The sequence below is a fragment of the Cetorhinus maximus genome, chromosome 24, assembly GCF_964194155.1.
Source record: "Cetorhinus maximus chromosome 24, sCetMax3.hap1.1, whole genome shotgun sequence".
Lineage (NCBI taxonomy): Eukaryota > Metazoa > Chordata > Chondrichthyes > Lamniformes > Cetorhinidae > Cetorhinus > Cetorhinus maximus.
In genome coordinates, this window is record NC_135902.1 from 32,608,345 (window position 1) to 32,631,926 (window position 23,582).

Genomic DNA, 23,582 nt, shown 5'->3' on the forward strand with positions numbered 1-23,582 from the left:
TAAACATGCATGTATCTTGCTTGACAACACTACACAATTAACAGCAATAAACAAATTTAGATTCTGCTGCTGTATATTATTTTGACAGCCAGTTCATTTGATTTTTTTTTTACTGATAAGTGTCTGTTTCACTTCTCTGCATTGTAGGTAGGTCATATAGATGTATTTTGGATGTTATTATGCGGGAATCAATTTTTTTTAAAGTACTTCCTATGAAGGCAGTGTATACTTGTTCGATATATTCATGGCATGCTGTGTCCGCTTGTGGTCTCATTAAAGTTGTGTGTGTCAGGGAATGGCCGGTTCTTTCCAGCTAGTGATACCTTTAAGCAATGAAGGTTATATGCAACACGGGTTCACTGTAGTATAAACCTTCTACGTACTGGTAAACAGTAGCTAAACCCCAAACTCAGAAGATCAATCTAACTTCCTCTGCCTCGTTCCAGTCATATTTTTAGTTCCCGTATTCTCAATTCGTGATCAGCTTGTGATCCTTAAAGATCTGAAATCACAATTGCTGCAAAATTTAAGGTTAGGTTATAATTGTGAATGCAGCTGAATTGAAAAATTGCCCTGATAATTCCACAGACTGATGTCATAACCATCAGCAAGACCTTCAGCTTCTTTACGTGAACCCAACAAAGATCTGGGTAGGCTGAAGTGGGATAGATTTTCATAATGGTAGCCATGATTCAATGTTGCTGTTGTGAGCCTCTGAGTGCGTTGCTGGCTAGTGTGGTTCCTGCTGAGTCTTTGTGTGTCTTCAAGAGAGAGCTGGACAGGTTCTTGACCAGGGCAACAATCATAAGGTAAATAGCATTACAGTTAACAATGGATACATGTAGTCTCCTGGGTGCATGTGATTGCCTGAGAGGATTGGAGACAAACTTTCCAAAACACTGTTTACCGTATTGGGCCAGTGTTTTTCAATTTTGCTGCCTCCTCCAGGTAATCACATGGTTATGGAGAAAGCTGAAAAATATCCAGTTAGGATGCTACAGCTATCATTTGTACGAACAGCCTTAATTGTCCATGTTCAAGATAGAAATCGATTGACTTCTGGAGAGACTAATGACACCAAGGGATATGGAGATAACGCCGGGAAATGGCGTTGAGGTAGACAATCAGCCATGATCTAATTGAATGGTGGAGCAGGCTCGATGGGCTGAATGGCCTCCTCCTGTTCCTATGTATCTTTATCTCCATAATGGACGGAAAACTGGCCATGCTCTGCCTAAGGTGTGTGATGATGCTGTCCACCTGATCTTTTTCTCTGCATTCCACCCAGATGATACTTCACACCCAGGCAATACAGGTGAGAATTTACTCCCCGTGATTCAACACACTTACCAGTAGCTTCCCTGTTGAGGCTACATTTTAAAAGTTAGCACTCAGACTATGATGACACCAATTTCCAATCAGAGATGATAAATCTGTGGGCGCTTAGCCTGGAGTATATCTGAAAGGATTGTGCTTTAATAAACTGACCTAGCCAACCTCCTACTCGGGAAGTATTCCTTCCTAGTTACCATGGAATGGTTGACTGGGCACAATTTATTTTTTTTTTAAATGTTACAGATCTTGCTTAAATGGTCTGCAAGCTACATTTTGACATCAGCAATCATTTCCAAAGAGGTGCTGAGAATTTCTCTGCGTCTGTCAACTCTCTTCGATGTTCTGATGTGTCAACTAAGCACTTTGAGTCCACCTTTTCTCCAGCAGAAAATAGAATTCATAGACTTTTCACAGCAATTAAGATGAGAGTTTTGTAGTAATTAGCCATTTATGATAAAAGCCTTTATTATATCCTGTCAGAAAAGGAGACAGATTGCGATGAATATCTCAACTTGTCCCTGAGGGTTCATTAAGATTTAAAACACAATGCAGTAATTGAACAGAAAAATGATGTCCTCAAAAACAATACTAAAAGGTGAGAGAGGAAAGATATTGATATTACAGAGAACAAAGACAAATACATTTTAGCAAAAAGAAATCTCATCTGCTAATTCCTAGTCCTTCAAATCGGATCAATGCATTTCGTTTGCAAAGCCCCATTTCCTCTCCATTGTTCAAAGATGACTATAGCTTGGATTGTTTGATGGGGTAATCTATATATCTATTAAAAGTCTCGTGTATTTGCACACATCTTGTCCACAATTATTACTCTCCGTCCATTAATCTTACCACCTGTTATCATTTCTTTTACATTAGAGCTGCCTATGTAAAAATGTGTAAGGGTAATTACCAATGTAAATAGTTGCTTGTGACATTTATTCATAAACCAATCAAATCATTCAAAAGGCATTTTCAAAACACTGATGCTTGCCTTTTTCTGTTCGCAATTGAAATCTACACAGCCTGAAAATACATGGAACGCAATATCAGTAATTGCATAGGATTTTTTTTCCCCCACTGGTGTCCTCCAGAAATGACACTACCAAAATATGCACCCATTTTTGAGATTGGTATTAGTGCTCCAGAGGCCCAAGGATCAAGATCGAGTCTCATCCTTATATTCAGGGTGAGCTGCCAGTATTAACGGCTCCATAGGCAGCTCCCCCAATGAAAGAAACCAAATGGCAACACCACCTGTCTCTCTGGCAAACCCCAGGGGTGGGTGGGGGGAGGGTGGTGGTTTGCTAGCAGTGTGGGGGCTGTTAAAGCAGGCTACGAGAGGGAGGGAGAGATTGTGGTGAAAAGATTCAAAAACTTGTCTGTGGTTGGCTACTGCAGAGGCCACTGAAGAATCATGAATGGGGAAGATCCAAACCTCTCCTGAAATGACCAATTTGTGAAAGAGATCTTTTAGCAGGCATTAGATTTGGGATGTCTAAAAAATTGGTCCAGTGAATTTGGCAGTGGGGCCAGTGCTTGGGCAAATTGGACATAGATCGTGCACAACTAATTTGCATCTCTTTTATGTCTGATAAACCATTGCAACGCATAACAATTTTTACCCCCAATCTGTCCCTAATAAATCAATAATTGAACTAGTTTCAACAACGCAATTTCAGAACGCAGTCACAAGAACCTTCATTTGCAGTTTTGGAGCAATCTTGCAACCTATCAAATGAAATGATAAAAAGAGCAAATAGAATTGAGTACAAAAGTAGAACTGGAAGCTATTGCTGTTTAGTGAGCAGCCGTTTTTCTGCCAAAATTGTATTCACTTATCGGAAATAGTCATTGAATCCCATAAGCATTAAATAACAATTTGAACATTGGCAAAAACCCCAGCAGAAAACAGGACAATTCAGTTTGCTATCAGAAAATTACAAATTACAGATACGATCTGTGGCTCTGTTCAGCTCTCTAATTTGTTTTATAATCAGAATTAATCATTTGCAGAAAATCATTTGTGGAGATTCTGATGAAGGTGTTTGGAGTTGGAACCTAAACAAGTATTCAGTAATGAAAAATCGTCCAGGAATTCTAAGTGGAATGTTACTCGGTTTTCTGTGAAAATATTTCTGCTGTACTTTCAACTAAAAGATTTATTCATGATGAAATATTAAATGCTCTTACCTTAGCTTAAACTTAATGCAGTATAATGGGAAATTAAATTTAAAAACACAAGAACTCCTTTGAGGCTATAAAATGTGGATAAAATGCATGCACTGAAAATTAATTTACAGATAAAAATATTCAGTCATTAGGTATAAATACTAAGGATATAACAAAATAGATTATGCTTTCAATCAATATTCATGGAAATACTCACGTATGGTCATGTTAATGTTTGTTTAATGAGAATACCTGGATAAGACAGCCATGGTAGAAATCTCCTTGGGTGCAGATTATTATTATGTATTTGCCTTTTTTTTCTGAAATGTAATAGATAGGGATATTTTAGAACTAACAGAATGAAAGAATTTTTAACCATTGAAAGGAACAACTGCAAGAATAGGAAGGCTGCATGCAGAATTGGCCAGGGACAGACCATAGAGGCTGGATTCAGAGATGTTCCTTATTTGAAGACAAGGGGTGCTCAATCCTATAGCTCTCCCATCACTCCATCGCCCACCTCCCCCTCCCAACCCCGAAACAGGGCACGATTAATCCCCACCCTGCAATGCAGGCAGCACACCAACTTCATGTCACAGTGCCCAGCTAGTGCTAACCACACAGAAATAAAAATACCTGGAAAAGCTCAGCAGGTCTGGCAGCATCTGCAGAGAGGAACGCAGTTAACGTTTCGAGTCCGTATGACTCTTCAATAGAACTAAGTAAAAATAGAAAAGAGGTGAAATATAAGCTGGTTTAAGGGGGGGGGTGTTAGAGCTGGATAGAGGGCCAGTGATAGGTGGAGTTAGCCAAAAGATGTCATAGACAAAAGAACAAAGAGGTGTTGAAGGTGGTGATATTATCTAAGGAATGTGCTAATTAAGGGTAGAAAGCGGGACAAGCAAGGTACAGATAGCCCTAGTGGGGGTGGGGTGAAGGAATCGAAAAAGGCTAAAAGGTGGAGATAAAACAATGGATGGAAATACATTTAAAAATAATGGAAACAGGTGGGAAAAGAAAAATCTATATAAATTATTGGGGAAAAAAAAGGGGGGGATCGGAAAGGGGGTGGGGATGGAGGAGAGAGTTCATGACCTAAAATTGTTGAACTCAATATTCAGTCCGGAAGGCTGTAAAGTGCCTAGTCGGAAGATGAGGTGCTGTTTCTCCAGTTTGCGTTGAGCTTCACTGGAACGTTGCAGCAGGCCAAGGACGGACATGTGGGCATGAGAGCAGGGTGGTGTGTTGAAATGGCAAGCGACAGGGAGGTCTGGGTCATGCTTGCGGACAGACCGAAGGTGTTCTGCAAAGCGGTCACCTAGTCTGCGTTTGGTCTCTCCAATGTAGAGGAAACCGCATTGGGAGCAACGAATGCAGTAGACTAAATTGAGGGAAGTGCAAGTGAAATGCTGCTTCACTTGAAAGGAGTGTTTGGGCCCTTGGACGGTGAGGAGAGGGGAAGTAAAGGGGCAGGTGTTGCACCTTCTGCGGTTGCATGGGAAGGTGCCGTGGGAGGGGGTTGAGGTGTAGAGGGTGATGGAGGAGTGGACCAGGGTGTCCCAGAGGGAACGATCCTTGCAGAATGCCGCTGGGGGGTGAAGGGAAGATGTGTTTGGTGGTGGCATCATGCTGGAGTTGGCGGAAATGGCGGAGGATGATCCTTTGAATGCGGAGGCTGGTGGGGTGATAAGTGAGGACAAGGGGGACCCTATCATGTTTCTGGGAGGGAGAGGAAGGTGTGAAGGCGGATGCGCGGGAGATGGGCCGGACACGGTTGAGGGCCCTGTCAACGACCGTGGGTGGAAAACCTCGGTTAAGGAAGGAGGAAGACATGTCAGAGGAACTGTTTTTGAAAGTGGCATCATCAGAACAAATGCGACGGAGGCGAAGGAACTGAGAGAATGGGATGGAATGGCTAACCACACTATCGATTGGCTGTCCACCTGAGCAGAGGGCCGATATCATGAGAGGCTGACATCAGTGAAAGTTAACTTTGGACTGCTTAAAACTAGCCTGCATTTTTTGAAGGGGAGATGTGTTGTGACTGGAACAGGTGCTAGGAGGCCTTTGTGAGCTGAATCTGACCTAGGAAAGACAGAGCAATGGCACAACATGGAAGAGCACAGGTTCCAAGCTTTTTTGCCCTGCTCTAGAGGAGGCCTTGGTGAAGGAGGTGCAAAGGAGGAGTGATCCACAAGGAGCCTGGAGGCCCACCAGACATGCTCAGAAGACAGATAACCATGAAGGTCAATGCCAGGAGTCAAGCCCCAAAGACCTGGATGCAGTGCCAGAAGTTCAGTGACCTCACACAAGCGATCACGGTCAGTGGACACACCACTAGCCTCAGACAATAGTCAATCCACTGACCACACCCATCACTCACTTACCAGCTTCAATCAATCAGGCCTCATACTTGACATATATAACCTCCACCACACCCTGACACACACAGCACTACTACAAGTTTCACACCCACATCTCACAGATTGCACACACGTCAAGCTATTCAACTATGACAGCCACATCTAATAAACAGCATAACACACAATGACAAACTTCCTTCTTTCTCATCCTCCCACCATGATCACTCTACCAGTGCCTGTTTTCTGTCAACCAACCAGCTGCTCAAGGTTGTCCTTCAAGACCATCTGCAGCCCCCTCCACTGAAAGTCAGGAGCCTTCCACCAGCCACTGGAGTTGCATTCTGTAAGAGAACAAGGACAGGCAAAGGCACACAGAGACAGCCACTAAAGAGAGTGCATAAGGGTGATGAGTTGGTTTTATATGCAATTTGGAATTATGTTACTTATACATTTGATTTGTGTTAGCTTTTCTTTTTGCATTATGGTCAAGATGACACTGATGGTCAGTGACAGAGAGAAGGGAAGGTGTGGGACTCTCGATGAATGGAGAGTTAGAGTTGCAGTCACACTCAGATGAATTCTTCGCAAAGAGCCCAGCCATAAAGAGAATATATTGGCTGCTCTCTCTCTTCCTTCTCCCCCTCCTCTTCCCCCATCCTCCAGCTGATTATCCTGTTCTGCATGGTCCCTGTTCATTCTCCACATCATGCTGTACTCCAAGGGGAATGGCTACTAGTGCACCAATGTCTGGGAGCAACTGGTTTGTGCAGAAGCCTTGGAGTCAGCAAAACCTTCTTGAGCATCTGCCACACCACTCCCTGTAAACTTGGACAACTTTAAACAGCTATACAAAGCAGCAAACACTTGCAGAATTGAAGCAACAGCCAGAAGAAATCAACCAGCAACTAACCTGTAGCGAGTTGATGGTCCTTTTACCTTTTACATGGTGCTGGTGGGGTCCCTTCCTGCTGCTGAACATGTGTTCAGTTATTCAAGGTTAAGTGAGAGTGTTAGCTGGAGTGTTGATCTCTAATATAACATGGCTGGTGACAAATTAGCGTTGCACTACTGATTAATGCCCTCACTAATTATGGTGCCCAGCACGACTCACCCTAAAAGTGCACATGCATGCCAAGGATCCAATTTTTGCCACCATATGGACCCCGTAGTGCCCAAACAATGGGTGCTACCAATTCAACTTTTGCACCCCCAGGTCTAGTGTTAACCAGGGACCAAAGACACATGGTCTAACATTGGCCCCTTAAGTGAAGCTACTAAGATTAGAGTTAACCTGATACCACAGAGGCAGGGTCCAAAGTTTTCCTTTAAAGAGGACATTTGGAGCAGAGCAACTTTGAGGTCACAAGCCCTGTGAAAAGGGGCTATGTCCAGAATTGGTGCAGACATTGCCATTTCCTTGTTGCGGTTCTCCCACCTGAGACACAGTTCCCATGAAATGTCGGCTTACTCGAACATGAATCTCTGCCCGACACTCCTGCAATATTCCTCTGTAATGTGCAGAGGAACAAAAAGCAATGTTCCTACTGGAGCGTGTGGTTTACAGCGATACCGATTTTTAGGTATGAAGATTATTTCCCTGTAATTTTTGTATCTGCATCACAAATCCATTGCTTCACTTCTGCCTTTTGCCTGATGTTCTTTCTTGTTGACAATCTCCTGTTTTGTGTAGTCCTTTCCCAATGTAATATCAGGTTTTTCCATGAATAAAAATGGCTTGCAAACAGTAGGTTGATGAATTACGGGTCTGTATGGAGGAAGGTGGTTATATGAATGCAAAATCACTTGTGCTTATACAGAATCACTTACACATCTGCTGTACTCCACAGCCATTCGTTCTATTTGTACAGCTTTTGGAAGCTTGTGCCGATACCCATGTGGTAATAGATGGATAATCAAGTTGCTAATTTGATCGAGTTTCGATTGGCCAGAAATTTCCCCCTGTTGTGTGGGGGCAGGCAGGGGTATGCGCGAACGTGATTGGGTCCGCACCGCCATTTTACGTGGGCGGGCCAATTAAGGCCCGCCCGGAAGCGCTGAGCGCTCCCTGTGCTGGTGGCGAGGATTCAGAGTGGTTCCCTGTGCTCTTTTGCACATGCAGGTGAAAGAGCGCAGAAATCTCCCTGAGGCACGGAGGAGCCTTAGGGAGATTTGTTTCAGTGCTAAAATTTTAAATAAGGGCTTTTTTAACACTTTTAAAACATGTCCCCTCATGTGACACTATCACATGAGCTGGGACATGTCGAAGAATAAATGTATAAATGTTTATTAGACTTTAAAACACTTCATGAAACCACATCCCACCCGTGGATAAGGTTTCATGAAAAATGTGAAGGCCGCCTGGGCTCTTTGCCTGCCCACCAACCTTAAGGTTGGACGGGTAGCTCATTAAATTGAATGAATTAAGTTTTAAGTGGCCTTGATAGGCCTTTGACAGTTTGGTGGATGTGCAGCCAACTCAGCTGCGTGCCCGCTGAACTGAATATCTAAATGACGTGGTGACATTGGCCCTTAAGTGGCTCACCCGATGTCAACGCCCAAAGTCACCGCCCGATGTCGCCGCCCGATGTCACCGTGCATCGTTTTACACACTGGCGAGCAGGCCCCGCCCCCGCTCGCCGACCAGAGAATTCTGCCCATTATGTTTTAAGACAAGCACAAGCTCCTATAATTAATATCTTTCAAATCCCCAATATGTGACTCCCTCAACCCACTTGTTGCTGTCATGTGTATGCTCTAGGCTGATTTTCTTGCTTCTAGAGTAATCACATCCTTGATGGAATATTACTCATAATGTTTAGTGGCCAAAAGTCAGCGAATGAGGATTATTGCTCTTCTGTATGCTGCTTACTTTCATGATTTTTTTTCAGGTTAATAATTTTAGGGATGTTTTTGGGATATTCAGACAATATATACATCAGAGCTAATATTTTAACTTCACTCACCTCATGAATTGAGATCTATTAATTCTGGTGCAAATAACAATCTCATGCAGCAATCTTCACTGTTACATTGATATAAACGCATAAACATGAATTGTTAACAATAAAATCATATGAAATAGTCAAAATTGAAGAATGCATTTTATATCTGTTTATGGTTTTGCTTTTAACCTGAAAATTGGAAAATTTAGTCATGTCATTTTATTTTGAATAAATTTACAAGTAAGTAATTGCATGACATCACAGAGATAATCCTTTTATTAAAAAGAATTACTGAATTACTATGATACAATTAAATTGGGGAGAGGAAACTCCCATTACAGATGTTTGTGTGTTCAAACTCCTTGCACAATTTCTGCTCCCCTTCAGCCCCACGAGTGGCTGGACCTTTGCAAGGAAGCAGAAGCCTTTCAGCTCCATTATGAAAAGGATTGTTTCTGAAGTTTGTACATGGTGAATCAGAGTATAATATTTCTAATAATTGTCTCTCTTGTTTCTTTTACAGCAATTTGGTAAAATTTTAGACGTTGAAATAATTTTTAATGAGCGGGGATCTAAGGTAAGCGAGACATTCTAAACTTGTTCGCTTTATCTTTTAAAGTAGTTTCATTAAATTTAACAGAGACCCTGTGGGTATTTTATGTAATGAGTGAATTAACTAAACGGAGTTATTAGACATATAGATACTCATAGGTTATTGTATAAAGCACATTCTTAAAATTGGACAGCCTTCCCTATCAGAATGCCTATACGTACATGTGTATGTGGCATCAGTAGATTTCCTGCTAATAGTAATCCCAAATTTCCCAAGGGTTATGTGCTCACATAATGGGATAGATTACCCAATGGCCTCAATTAGCAATACACAGAGGCACACACACATTTCAATCTGAAAATGGAGTCTGTGCTCCATTTTAACAGTCTGCCCAATATCCCTACTGATACCTAACTGCTCCGTTGTACCATCAGGCCTAGGAACATTGGCACAACAGCTACTTCACCAGAACTCAATAATACAGTAGAACAAAGATAGCGTCACATTTCCTCACAGTTTTTTGTTTTTAACAAGGGTGCAGATGATGTCAGTGAACTGATCCATGTGAATCCCTCATAATCTTTAAGAATCTGAAAATGCTGGAGATTGGACTAAGGATCAGTCTGCAGTTTGGGGCATTGAAGGATGCTCTCACTGTTTCTTGAAAAGGCAATTTTCAGTGGTCTCATGATGTTCATATATGTTCACATTTCATGTGTCACATCTAAAGTTTAGACATGTGCTAAGTATCCTAACCCTTAGGTACAAAATGAGTGTGATAATATTCTAATTAAGGATTTTGTAGACTATGATTTCAGAGAATACAACATCTTGAAACTTGAAGGCTAAAGGCTAAAGAGTGGTCTGTTGTCCTGAAAGGGTTATGGGGTGAAACAGCAGGTTTAAAAGGGATAATGTGCAAAATAGCAGGATTAGAGGATTAATGTGTGAAGCAGCAGGGTTAGAGGATTAATGTGTGAAGCAGCAGGGTTAGAGGATTAATGTATAAAACAACAGGTTTAAAAGATTAGTGTGTGAAACGGTAGGTTTAAAAGGTCAGTGTTTGAAACAGGAGGTTTATTGGGTTAATGTGCAAAAGAGTAGGTTTAGAGGATTAAAAGGACAAAACGTTCCTGCTGGTAGTAACTGGACAAGGTGTTTGCACCATTATGAGACCAAACCTCACTCTAGCACCCGTAGTAGGGGCAGGAGGAATGGGACAGGTTGGATCTTAAGGTAATGGGAGCTATTGATCTGTCACCCAATTGTCATGTATTTTGGGAGAGGGGAATGGGGTTTACAAGGAAAAAGCCTGTTTGAGGTTAGACATTTTTATACTGGTGCTTTTACTTTGGATTCCAGGAGACCAGTATCCATTAGTCTTTATGCTGCTAAATCCAATTTCCTTATCCTAGTCATAGAGCCAGCCTGCAACTGGGGTAAGGGAGCTGAAATTCATGGTTTAAATACCAGAAGCAATGGCTGTATAATGTGGCTGTTGGTGTTACCTCTACTTTGTTAAAATATTTATCTACACACTATTTCTACTTTACTGCTACTACAACTTTACTGTAACTTCTTCCATTGTTACTTTATTACATCTACAACTGTTATTTCCACTACTTTACTACATCTAAAAATATCGTTATTGCTAATACTTCCACTATACCACAACAACATTACAATGAAATCCTTTCACCAGCAGGACAGGACTCTTGCCAGGTGCCCCTCCGTTTATGTCTTAAATTTCTCACTGTGCTCTGTCAATGGTTTTCAAAAACTGATGCCAAAGATCTGAGGATGCAAATTCCAATTTTAACCATGAGGAAAGAATAATGAGGCGCAAGCACAGTACCCTTCAGAGTGAAAAGCCAGCCCATCATTTAAACAAGAGTAAAAATTTAAGCTACGTGACTGAACATCTTTTAGCCACGCACATGCCAGACTGTAGCCAATGATGATGATAAATGACAACCACAATTAAAATCCCCTCAACTTATGCTGATATCAATGTAGTGTTAATTGACCACAATTAACTGTAGAATTTTTAATAATATTCCAAAATCAATATACACATATGCAAATTCCTGCCATACCTTCCACCAACCATGGTGCATTGTATTACCGAGTGAAGTATTGTAATTTAGTTCACTGAGTGACATCTTCCCATATGTTTCAAAGGGCCCATATGTTTTAAATCAAGCCGCATCTACTCTAAAACATTGAGTAATTTGGAAGCAGTGACAGCATGTCTTTAATGTATCTGAAATGAGCATAAGATGCCTTTATCTACGCTGCAGACATCCTTTGACAATATATGAAAACAACCACGGTTTGTAGTGCAGTAAGGTGTATATCTTAAGACCAATATTTAAAGACAACTGTTTCAGAATAATTTCAAAAGTAACAGAAGTATGTAACCTGTACTTAAACAAGGTGTAAATGATTTTATTTTACTGTGAATGAGTTAGAATATGTTTGGTATATTGCTTCCTACTTGTTTCAAGATTAATCCTAAAACTGATGTTCTGAACATTCAACATAGCAGTTGTACCAACTGCTCAAAAGAGCAAGGATGACAGAGAACAGGAATTCAAAATGCAGGTGTGATTAATAAAATCAGCCTGTGGTATTTTTTGATTGTCATCTTAAGATATAACCTGTGCATGTGCCATCCAATGTACCACTGATATCCTTCAACAGACCACCCAATTTGCCTGATAAACATAATGTTACTATTTCCTCAGAGCTGCCACTATCCTCTCCTAATCCTGCAGAAATAGAATTAGTTTGAGAAAAATCTCCCAAAACATCTTCAATATCCCTGGAATAGTTTATCAGTTTTGTGGCTTTGTTTTATAAACATCCAATAACTTTAATACAAAACATTTTTTATTTTCTCACCCAACCATATTAAGACAAAATATCTTATAGAAAAAACACTCTCCTTTGTAAACTCTTATCTTTCTTATTGATGCAGACAGCAAAAAGATATGCCACTGCACCATGTGCCAGAAGATGATAATCAGGAACACAAGTTTAACGCTGAATAAATAAATGAAATTTATAAAAGATGAGATCTATATGAAATGCATTTTCAAAGCAAAAAGGAATATTTGAAATGGGGCTGTAAGGCTGTCTCAGTGGTTGAAGGGTTAAACTTGCTTAAGCAATTTAATTTGCAAAAGAATGTAAACCCCCTTAAGCACGTAAGATACAAATTTATAGTTTATGCTATAAATATGATTACTAGAAAAGATTAACAAACAGCCTAATTACAAGGCAATTTAAGGTGTTAATTGTTTCTTCTGTCTCTTCCCTGTCTAGCCGCATAAGTCTAATACAATGCTATGCATTCTCTATGTCCAAAGACCTGGAATCACCACAAGACTTGAAAATGTACACTATCACTTAGCTACTAAAAGTCATAATTTGGCTACTACATTTGAAGTCCAGTGGGCTAATTACTTTTGCATGTATAGGGATTCTAACTATGATGAAGGATGTCATTCTGATCTCCACATGTTAACTGTGTAATGGCAAACAGTTACTTTTTACTCTGAGGAATGGCGCACAGGATACTTATTACTATAATTACCACATTAAAACACTTCTGACATGCTAAATTTATATGATGCAGATATTGTGGCTTCAGAAGCCAGGAAAACAAAAATAATGACCAGGCAAGCCTGTAATCATGTGCATGAGACTATAAAACATTTTAATAGATTATTATATTTGCTAAGTGGACAAGCTGAATAGCTCCTATTTTTTAAAAAAGAAAATGCTATCTTTGACTCTCAGTCCTCCAGTATAGAAAGCAGAACAATCCCTATTCAGCAGAGTCACTTGACCCACATCTGTGGATAATGCTGAATTGTTCTGTCATATTTTCTAAGAAGTCATTTTAATTCAACATTTTAAAGCTTTGTTCCATTAACATGCAGCAATCATCCAAATCCAGATCAATTGTCTTTATGATACCACAAGGTTTTACTGGGCTCAGTAGCATAGATGCCATAGTCTGACAGAGATCTTTCTAAAAAGCTGGTTGATTCCAAGGCATTATTTTCAACAGAACTTGCCAGTTGAAGTTTCCTTAAATGTTTGGAAAGCAGCAATCATTGTACCTACTCAGAAGAAGGGATCAGACCCTCAACCAACTAACATCTGTTCCACCAATAAATGGAAACTCATCAAAGCCATAGGGAATAAAAGTTAATTCAGTATTTCAGCCATAACAACCTGCCATATAGACATTAATTTGACTACAGAGTGAATCTGTTGCATATTTTAATCACTTGTCTAGAAATGAAGTGATTCTCCCAATTTCCAGCACCAAGTGAGAACATCAGCCCTTGCCATTTTTTAGGGCCTCTTAAGCATCAAGACATCCCAATTTCATTGAGAAGATGAGATGTCATGTCCTGAACTAGGTATATTACTTTCTCATTAGACACGTGTTAATTTGTCCTATTGCTTTAGTATAATAGGGTCTTTGTCAGAAACATTTGGCTCCATCCTATTTTTTGCCATCATTAATGACTTGATATAGAAGGGGCATTATCTCCTTTCTTGATGATACCAGCTTCCGTAGAATGGTTAATTATACACACGAAAAACTGGCAAAAACCAAATCAGTCAAGACTGATAGAGCATTCAACATAGGATGGCCAGATGGCATGTTACCTTATGTGGTAAGGGGACCAAATCAATAACTCAGTTGAAAATGATTGATTGTGGTGTTTTCAACCTTTCCCCACTCTAACGTTTCCAAACTCCCTCTCCAGTTACAATGATTCAGCTCTTTGACTTGGTAATCGCATCTGACCTACAATAGGAAAGCAAGTGGCAAGGGTGGGTGGAAAAGCTGGCAGTAAGTTGAGAAATCTCAAGAAAACTGGGCTTTCCTCAACACTATTGGCAACCTTTGAGTACTGCAAAGCCAATACCTGCTCCAGCGATCCAATATTGTAGCTCTGTTTAGCTGACTGCACAGACATCAGGCCTAGATCCATGCAGACTAGTGGATTTGATGAGGATATCCTCTTCAATGCCAGACTCTTTACAACTGTCGAGAGCTGTCATCGGCTGTCGGTTCTCTGCAAGATTATGACATGAGCAGCACCATGATTGTTTGTGTTTAAACCAAACCTCTGTATTTTTGACAGGAATCACAAGAGCTTCATCTCAACACCCTGTATTGCTCCACAAACAATACCAGCGGCAAAGCTTCACACATTGCTTGTGGAAGTGTCTGCTAGACAATGCCATCACTCGGAGCTCTCCTCTATACACATAAGTTCATGCATAAAGTTAATAATTATTTGCTGTGCTAGGGTTGCTGAATGTGCACAAAACAATGGGAAGCTATGAGTGACTTGCCTCTTTTTATCTAGTACAGCCGTTACAAGACTAAATAAAATCTGAGACATTTGTGTTTATGTTTAACTGTAGCTGCATCATATATGATGTGGCATACAATTTAAAATATATACAACAGAAATAAATATCCTATACAACCTTGCTTTCTTAAGACCTTTGGATATCAAAAGGTCTTTTGCTACCTGCACTGCAAAAAAAAAGCCAATACCATTATATTTTGCTTGGATAAACGAACTTTCAACCTTTACTACTTTTTGCTTAATTTTATCTGGTTTTAATTAAAGTCAAGATGCTGGTTTCAGGAACTATAAGGATCAATTTTTAAACTGGGACAGTACTGTTTGACCTGCTCCCATGAAATACCCCAAAACTTAATGAAATTGTATGTCAGCACACAAGAAAGAAACAAAGCTATGAACTATTTTCTTATGTTTTCAAATTTATTTTACTGGTTACTTTCCAAAAAAAGTGATGTGGTGCAAAGGAACTCCATTAGGCATAGGTTGAACTTTAGAAAATTAAAATGGCCTGATCTAGGTTAGATCCATACAGTTTCTAATTGTCCTCACTTATAGGCACACAATCATTGGAAACTGACGTTTCTTAGCTGTGGTACAATTATCTGATACAAGATCCTTGCAAGCATACTGCAGCAAAACGACAATTACAATAAATGCGTGAATAATCTAACTATATGTTTTCAATTGTGGCAACTATATCTTTCCCTCTCAGTATACTTTCCATTTCATATTCTTGGGTCTGGTTGCTCTGTGGCCTCATAGAATGACTTTGCTACCTTGATCTTCCAGCTGGTGTACTGAAACATATCAAAAGACTGTCTTATTCCCTGTATAATCATATGCATGTCTCTCTTTTCCTTTTCTCTTACCTGCATGCAGGGATTTGGTTTCGTAACTTTCGAAACCAGTGCTGACGCGGACAGGGCACGGGAGAAATTAAATGGAACAATCGTAGAAGGTCGTAAAATAGAGGTGCAGGTCCAATCTTTCTCTTTTCCCTACTTTAAATGTCTACTTCGTCATTTTCCATTGATTAGTTTGTGTGCATTTTCCATTTCCTCCTTTCTTCCATGCCTACACATATATTCCCTGGAACAGGTGCCATCATTTTGCAAAGGAATCATGGTGCCTGCTTTGGTGTTCCTCATTGGTCTTGAAGATGGTCTAGTACTTGAGACCAACAATGTGTAAAATCTCTGTGAAAACCATAGCTGATAAGGCATACTATAAATTAGAGCCACTTGATAGCCAAGGAAAACTGTTTTTATTTTATAAGAGCATCTTATTTCCACGAGAAAATGTGCTTAATCTGCAGTTTAAAGCCAAGAGCATCAGAAAATTCTAAGGACAGGGTTTCACTCAGTTTTTGCTTATTATTGATTCTAATAGATAGGATATCAAGATCGTGGATATAAACAATACATTTCTTCAAAATAGGGCACAGCTATTTTGTGTTTTCTTCTTGTATGGTGATGTTATTTTAGAAAGAGTATTCTAGTCTAATGAAAACCTTATAATCTTGCTCAAACGCTTCCTGTGCTGGGGACAGTTAATATGCCCACTGCCTTGTTTTCTAACGAAACGTGTGAGACCAACTTCCTTAGCCACACCTATTGCCGAGGTGGAAGAGCATGTGCTCTAGTAGTTGGAGATATTTTAAAAGCTTTTAGAACAAAGAGTATACTCTTGCGGTTGTTCCAAGCCATCTTTGATGTGATTTTTTTTGTTACTCATTTCCATTAATTTTTGTGTTCACCTTAAGGCTCACGAATGAACTCTGATATTAAGTGAATCCTGTGGGAATTAATCTACAAGGCTACAGCATAATGCTAATACTCAATTCTTTCAACTTGCAAGGCTTAGCTGGAAGCATAAAGAATAGATATGTTTTGGAGGTTAGGCTGTTTCCTTTGCTGCCACACAGCGCTGGAGACTTCTGGAATACAACAGAACAGTATTTTTGGCATTAAAGATAGATTAGTACAATTGCTGAACTGAGACCAGTGCAATGTATTACATGAATCAACAGTAGATTGGTATTGATAACAAGGAAGGTATACTTAATTACAGGAACATTGTAAGATTACAATCAAAATGCTCTCTTGCACTTCAGTTTACAATAGCCCAGGTTTTGCAGTCAGCTATGAAGCAACAGCACTCTCAGCTGACCTCAAAGAAAGTGCCCATAAAGATCTAGCAATCTCTGTGGTGTAGATTTCACTTTTCCTGACGTTAATTTGAACCTGGCATCAAGTCAAGGGGATCTCCAGGCATCCAGGAACAATGATGTCATCAAGCAGGGTAAGCAGCCAATCACATTGAAGAATTCTCATAGATAACAAAGCGGGAAGTAAAATGCTCTAATTGTAAAATTTATAAAAAGTGAATGATAGTAAAATAGAGATTGGGACAAGTATGTTAGAAGCTGAAATATCAAAATTAAAATTATTCTATTGAAAGACTATGGATTTTTTTAATCGGAATGGAACAAATTGACATTTACACAAATAGAAAGTCAGTTTTCCAAGGCCAGAGAGGTTGTTCAACAGTAGTCAAGGCTTAGTACACTGTCTAAAACCTAACTACACCTCATTGTCAAGGCATAATTTTTGACAGCAATATCACAGTGTAAGAGGGCAAATTCTCCTCAGTTCAGTGACTTCTATAGATTGCCATCTGCGAAGACTTCATCAGCACACTCTGCGGAAGAGCACAGAATCACTGACAGCAATTTTTGGATTTCTATGCAGAAATTGCTGTCAGTTTCATAGGATAATGGCATCAAACATTGACAGTTCTGCCATCATTACAGCCACAAAATCCAGGTCTTTAGTTTTTGTTGGTATCAGTAGTGGTACATTTGGTATTGACAAATACATGTAAAATCTCAGACAGAGCAAGAAAATTAAGACACCAAAATTACTGTAGCTATTCATACTACCACTGACCTCACCATTTAAGTAGCTGGAACTGGAGGATGTTTTAGTGGTTGAGAAATATTAGCACTGCTCAATACTACCAACTAAAATAGCCTATTTGACAATACTTTTAGGTACAAGAAAGTAATTGCAACATCCAATGCATCTAAAGTAGTGTCATCATAAATCTACATTTTACTTTGAGTTTCGAGTATATTATGTTTATAAAATTAAAAGGCGGGTTATTAACTTGCGCTTTCTTTTCCATTTTAAAACTGTGGAATGCCAAATATTTTGCAAAACTTTTTTGTATGCCCAATGAGATCCAAATATACTATATCTTGATTAATAAATGGGAGCTCAGCATGGTTAGTACAGCAGATGTAAAAGTTCAGGTTGTAGTGTCTGTAAGTGCCCATTTTAGTACAATTGAGTGATCTTGGAAACAGTAAAATTTTCTTCTAGTAGACTGGGTCTTGTGAATTTCATAAATGCGCAGCAGGGTTTTCAAAGCTTGAAGAGTCTGCACTGGGAAGTGATTCTGATCCAGTGCTAAATGCCTGAAACACTGCGCTTGGGTTCTCCCAGTCCATCATCACTGACCCGTACCATTTCTGTGTCACTTACCTGTGTCTAGTTCCATCTCCTTTCATTTATGAAGTTCATGCCATACTCATATAGAAGATTTCATAGCTTCTTATTGAAGGTAAGCATGTTATAAGCAAAGGCACTTGGTTTAATATAGTTGGTACTGTGTGCTTTGAAGTTAAATTATTTGTCGATTACATTTAGATCTGCACTACTGCATGTTACTGGAAATCTTTATTTTCTAAAATGTGTCAAGGGGGCATAACATTTTTTTAATTCCACATGTGTTATTCAAGGGCATTTTAGTGTGCCATTTTCTCCAAGTGAGAAAGCATGAAATATTAATAAGAGAGAGTTTTCATTTTGAAGCCTCTTTGCAACCAAAGTCATCAAAATAAATAATATTAGCATTCCTATTTCCTTAACAATTTGTTGTTTTATAGAAGTGAATAAATTCTACTGGTTTAATCTGGTTCTGGCAATATTTAGATGGATACCAGTAGTGTGGTTAATCTTTTACTGAACAGTAGAATTTCAGTACAATTGTCACGAATCTGGTTGTCATGGAAGACAATTACTGCATGTCAACTCTAGCATATAAATGTGACCACAACAATGTACCCAGTTCCCCTCCTATTGTCAAACCCCACAAACACTGAGGCAGGTAAACTCTTGTCTCAGCTGTTGTCATCAAGGTCAAACCACCTCTGAAACTGTACCTGGGAAACAGGCAGCTTAGCTTTGGGCACCCACCACTAAATGGAAGGGTGCCCAAAAGAACATTGATTATCTTTACAAGGATGATACTCAAACTAAAAGGTTAGAACTATTAAGAAAGACTGAATAGGTTGTGGTTAATAGAAATCTCTATTAAAATTATGGAAGGGTTTGATGGAGATAATGTTTCCATTTGTGGGGAAGGCCAAAACGTGGAGTCATAAATTCACGATATTCACTAATAAATCTATTAAGGAATTCCATAGGATCCTCTTTGCCCAGAGAATAGTTAGAATGTGGGACTGAGTACCACATGGAGTAGTTGAGACAACCAGGATAGATGCATTTAAATGGGAGCTAGGTAAGTACATGCGGGCGAAAGGAAAAGAAGGATATGCTGATAAGAGTTAAATAAAGTAGGGTGGGAGGAGGTTCACGTGGAACATAAACACCACCAGAGACCTGTTGGGAAAAGTGGCCTGTTTCAATTCTGTAAATGCTATGTTGACCCAAAAGTGCCTCCCGGAGGGAGCCTCTTGGGTTTATTGTCAATAGAAGAATAAAATTTGCAGCTTGTGAAAGTCCTGGGAAACCAGGAACTCACATAATCCACAGATGGAAATAACTGGGTTTCCTTGGATTAGTGTTCTTGCGTCTCCTTTTAAGGTCACCAGAAACGACAATGTGAGAGTTGCAAAACCACATGCATGAATTATTAACCCATATTGCTGCATGTCACTCCCATCTTGCTGAAACAACAGGTTGCCTAGCCATGAGATGTTAAAAGTCCAGGAAGCAATGCCAGTCTCTTTTCCCTCAGACAGTCTCCAGCCAAAAAGTACAGTACCACTAGGGAAACAATACAAGTACTAAGTCAATTAGCAGATGAACTAAGGGCAGAGAATGCCAAGAAGCCTCTGTACAACAGACAGTCAAACAGATGGAATCCACAGTAGGACTGCTCTTTCTTTCTCATGGATCAACCTTTGGTCTAGCATCCTCACACAGAATATAAGAGAGTGGTATGTTGAATGCATACGGAATTGGTGTGTCAAATGAATGTATGTCTGCTTATTTTGGTCATTGTGGACTAATGAGCTTCAGTTTGATTTCTCCTGTAATTATCCCTAGTCCTTGGATTTGAAGTCTTGGATTAACGGCTCAACGTATTTATTTAATTGTGAACATCCTGTGCAACTGTTTACTGTATATGTTTGTAATGGCAGCTATATTTGTCCAGAAAACATTATTTTGAACCTTGAAAATGTCTGAAACTCTAGATATAGTGGTTGGAAATACAGTTTTGCAATGCTTTGTTCTGGAGTACTTTGAAAGGAATAGGGAGCTACATCTTGGGAGGTATTGCTCAAAGACCGCAGTCAGTCAGATGGCTTGAGGCTAATTCAGGGATAGCAGATAGCATTTGAGATTTAAGTGACTGTATTTCAAGGATAGGCTTTATTGAGAGTTAGCACAGAAGAAGTGTTTTTGTTGTTCTTTGCATTTCGAGGAGATTAATTATACTTCTAGATTTTGTAAGTGTACTATCTGTACTCAGTGCTGTTCATTTATACGTTTAGAATTAGTAAATTGTTTGTTTGTAGCCTTAACCTCAGTCTGATTTTTCCACTTATATAGAAGGAGTTCAGGTGACAGCAAACAATGTCTTCCAACAAACCAGAATACAATGAGAAGTTTTCTTTACTTGGCCCTTGGATGTTGTAATTTTATATTTCAGTATTGGGCAGGTAAAGATGCAGTTTGGTTCACAGGGGATGAGAAGAATTCCATACTAATGACTAATAATGACTGAGTGACTAATGACAGTGTATCCAAGGGTAAGCCAAGCATAAAACCCTCCTGAAAAAGGATAGGTGTAGGGCCTTCTGTGCACAAGGTTTTTCACTGTAGTTTCTTAGTGGCATGGTGTTTATTTCCAAGATTCCCTACGTTGAATGCAGCACAAAATTTCAATAATGACCCTATTTCCGTCCACTGTTCTATCATTTGCACCACAATCTACTGTGACAAAGCAAGCCTCGTCAGCTATCACTGGGGGAGTAAGTCCATAACTTCTACACTTGAGACTTCTGCACGCACTTGAAAATAAAAGGGAGCAACATTCGCATCAGTGCAGCTTCTAGATCAGACTTTACAATAACTAAAAATCTTCCACGCTTATAAAAGATTAATGTTTACAACTTATCTGGTTCCTCCAGTCCCATGCAGGACAGTGAGCTGGAGTAAAGATTGTGAAATACCAGGGCCAGTGGTGGAGTCTTGCTGCCCAGTGTATTGTTTACAACTTTAATTAATACTGTATTCAGAAGGACTTACTACAATTAGCTGTGGAAACAAATATTGTATTTTTCAACTTGGGAAAGCCCATTTTATCTCCATCACATGAGCACTAAACCAATCTGAATTAAGATGGTGATCATCCTTTCGTTATTTTTAAATGCTATCGTAGCCTCTGCTGGTTCATCCGCAACAGTGAGGACCTTTGATGTGGCGTTTTTAAAATTAGAGTCATTGAGTCATTTACAGCAACGAATAAGGCTATTTGGCCCATCGAGTCTTTGTAGAGCAAACCAGTCAGGCCCATTAATATAAAAGCAAAATACTGTGGATGCTGGAAATCTGAAACAAAAACAGAAAATGCTGGAAAAACTCAGCAGATCTAACAACATCCCTGTGTTCTGCTATTATCACATTCTGCTTTCTTACCTTTGCCACTATCAACACCTTTTTTAGCCCTTACCACTACCATTAACACCCCCTTTGTCCTTTTCTTCATGACATCTTTGTTAATCTCTCCTTTGCCCCACCTATCGCTGACCTTCTATCCAGCTTCACCTGCTCCACCCCCCCCCTTAAACAGTATAAATGTAATCACATTTCTAATTCTCTTTAGCTCTGAAGAAGTCTGATGGCCTCAAAACATCAGTTTCTCTCTCCACAGTTGCTGTTAGACCTGCTGAGTTTTTCCAGCATTTTCTGTTTTTGTTTCAGTCAGTCCCATTGCCTTACTCTATCCCTGTAGCCCTGAAAGTTTATTTCCTTCGAATGACCATTGTGTCATGATCATGATCTCACATAATCATTTTAAACATGAGCTTCTCTGTAATAGTGAGAAAAATTAAGATTTTCCACAGCTAATAAGTCCTCCTGAATGTTGTATTAATTAAAATTCGCCGTTGCCACTTTCAATTGGGCTTCTTTTAGGTGTCCAAAGCATCTGCTTGAAAATGGCAGGTGCCCTGGGCTTGTTTTAGAACCCAAATACATTTTTTAGTTCTGGTGCCCTGTCTGGCAATTCTAAATGTGTCACACAAATAAACAGCCTGGAGGCTGATGCTTCCAGCAATAATTAAAGGCATCATCAACAGTTCTTGGATAAACCACTGGTTACTTTATTTGGACTGTCAGCGTGCTGCTTTTGAGCTTTTTGGGAGTTTTGGGCGCTTGAACTGAAATAATTGTTTCCGAAATTGTTTGGTGAGACAGCAGAGTGTTTTTGGCCAGAAGCATCTGGCAAACTTCTGATTGGTTTCGATGAATTTGGTGCCATTGTGGCCAGAAGCTGAGGAGGAGGGGGCTGGCATATGGAGCTGCAAAGCAAAGAGGCTGGAGGAGCACAGCTAACAGAAGGCCTACCCCACAGGATTACACAGATCCAGACCTTCTTACCTGCAGTTCACAAAGGAGCAGTGCGTGAGGCGGAATCTGCTTTAACAGGCTGTAACAGTGTTCCATCATCTACTGCTGCAGCAACAGCAGCTCAGCCTACTTGCCTGAGTCTATCAAAGGCACACTGGCCCTAAATGCTTATGTCTCAGGGTCGTTCCGGTCTGCAGTAAGAGACATCTGCAAAATCAGCCAATTTGCTAGATGATGGATGTGATCTTTGCCAAAGCCATTGTCTTCATGTCCTTCCCCATGAATGCAATAATGCAGGAAGACAGAGCTCTGGGTTATGCCAGGCTTGCAGGCATCTTCTCCAGAGCTGAGCATCATCTGCCGCTGCATTGCACCAGGTCTGAACAGTTGGAGAGCAGGCAATGAGTGTTGAGAGAGATCTTAGAAGCACCATCAATGCCTTCCTTCAAGCTTACTTAGCTGCAGGAAATGAAGGAGCCCAGGGCCTGCCTGGAACGTCTCAGTAAATACATCCTTAGAAGTTGCCAGAGACTTCTAGATAGAGAGCTGACTGCTCCATGGTAAACTGCAGTAATAATGCCATGCAGGACCGTCACACAGAAGTTAGAAGTAGACTCCTCCACACTCTCCAACATGTCATGTAGCCCCCAGATATGCAGTGCACTACACCTGACAATTCCTGGTTGTGAAGCTACTATTCATCTTTTGAAAGCTGGATCTTAGAAGCCTACAACAAGGTGAGAAAAGCAAAGTTGGCCTCTGGTGAACAATGTCCTGGTTGTGCTCTCATCCCACCCTTGTATTTCTGCACCTCTGCTCAGCCATCAGTCAATCTTTAACCCTCTAAGGCACCATCAAAAGGTCACAAAATGAGAGTTTTTGAGCTGTCGCTTGCATCACTAAGAGTGAGTGTTGACGCACCTTCAACTGTA

The 23,582-nt window shown here is 40.0% G+C and overlaps 1 protein-coding gene across 1 annotated transcript in view; it reads left to right on the forward strand.

The window, feature by feature from the left end:
* Nucleotides 1-23,582, forward strand: part of rbfox3a (RNA binding fox-1 homolog 3a) — a 440,178-nt gene that overhangs the window by 336,947 nt on the left and 79,649 nt on the right. Inside the window, exons 4-5 of the mRNA XM_078570955.1 lie at nt 9,333-9,386; nt 15,647-15,739. Coding sequence (XP_078427081.1) covers nt 9,333-9,386; nt 15,647-15,739 — 147 coding nt within the window. The remainder of the gene's footprint in view (nt 1-9,332; nt 9,387-15,646; nt 15,740-23,582) is intronic.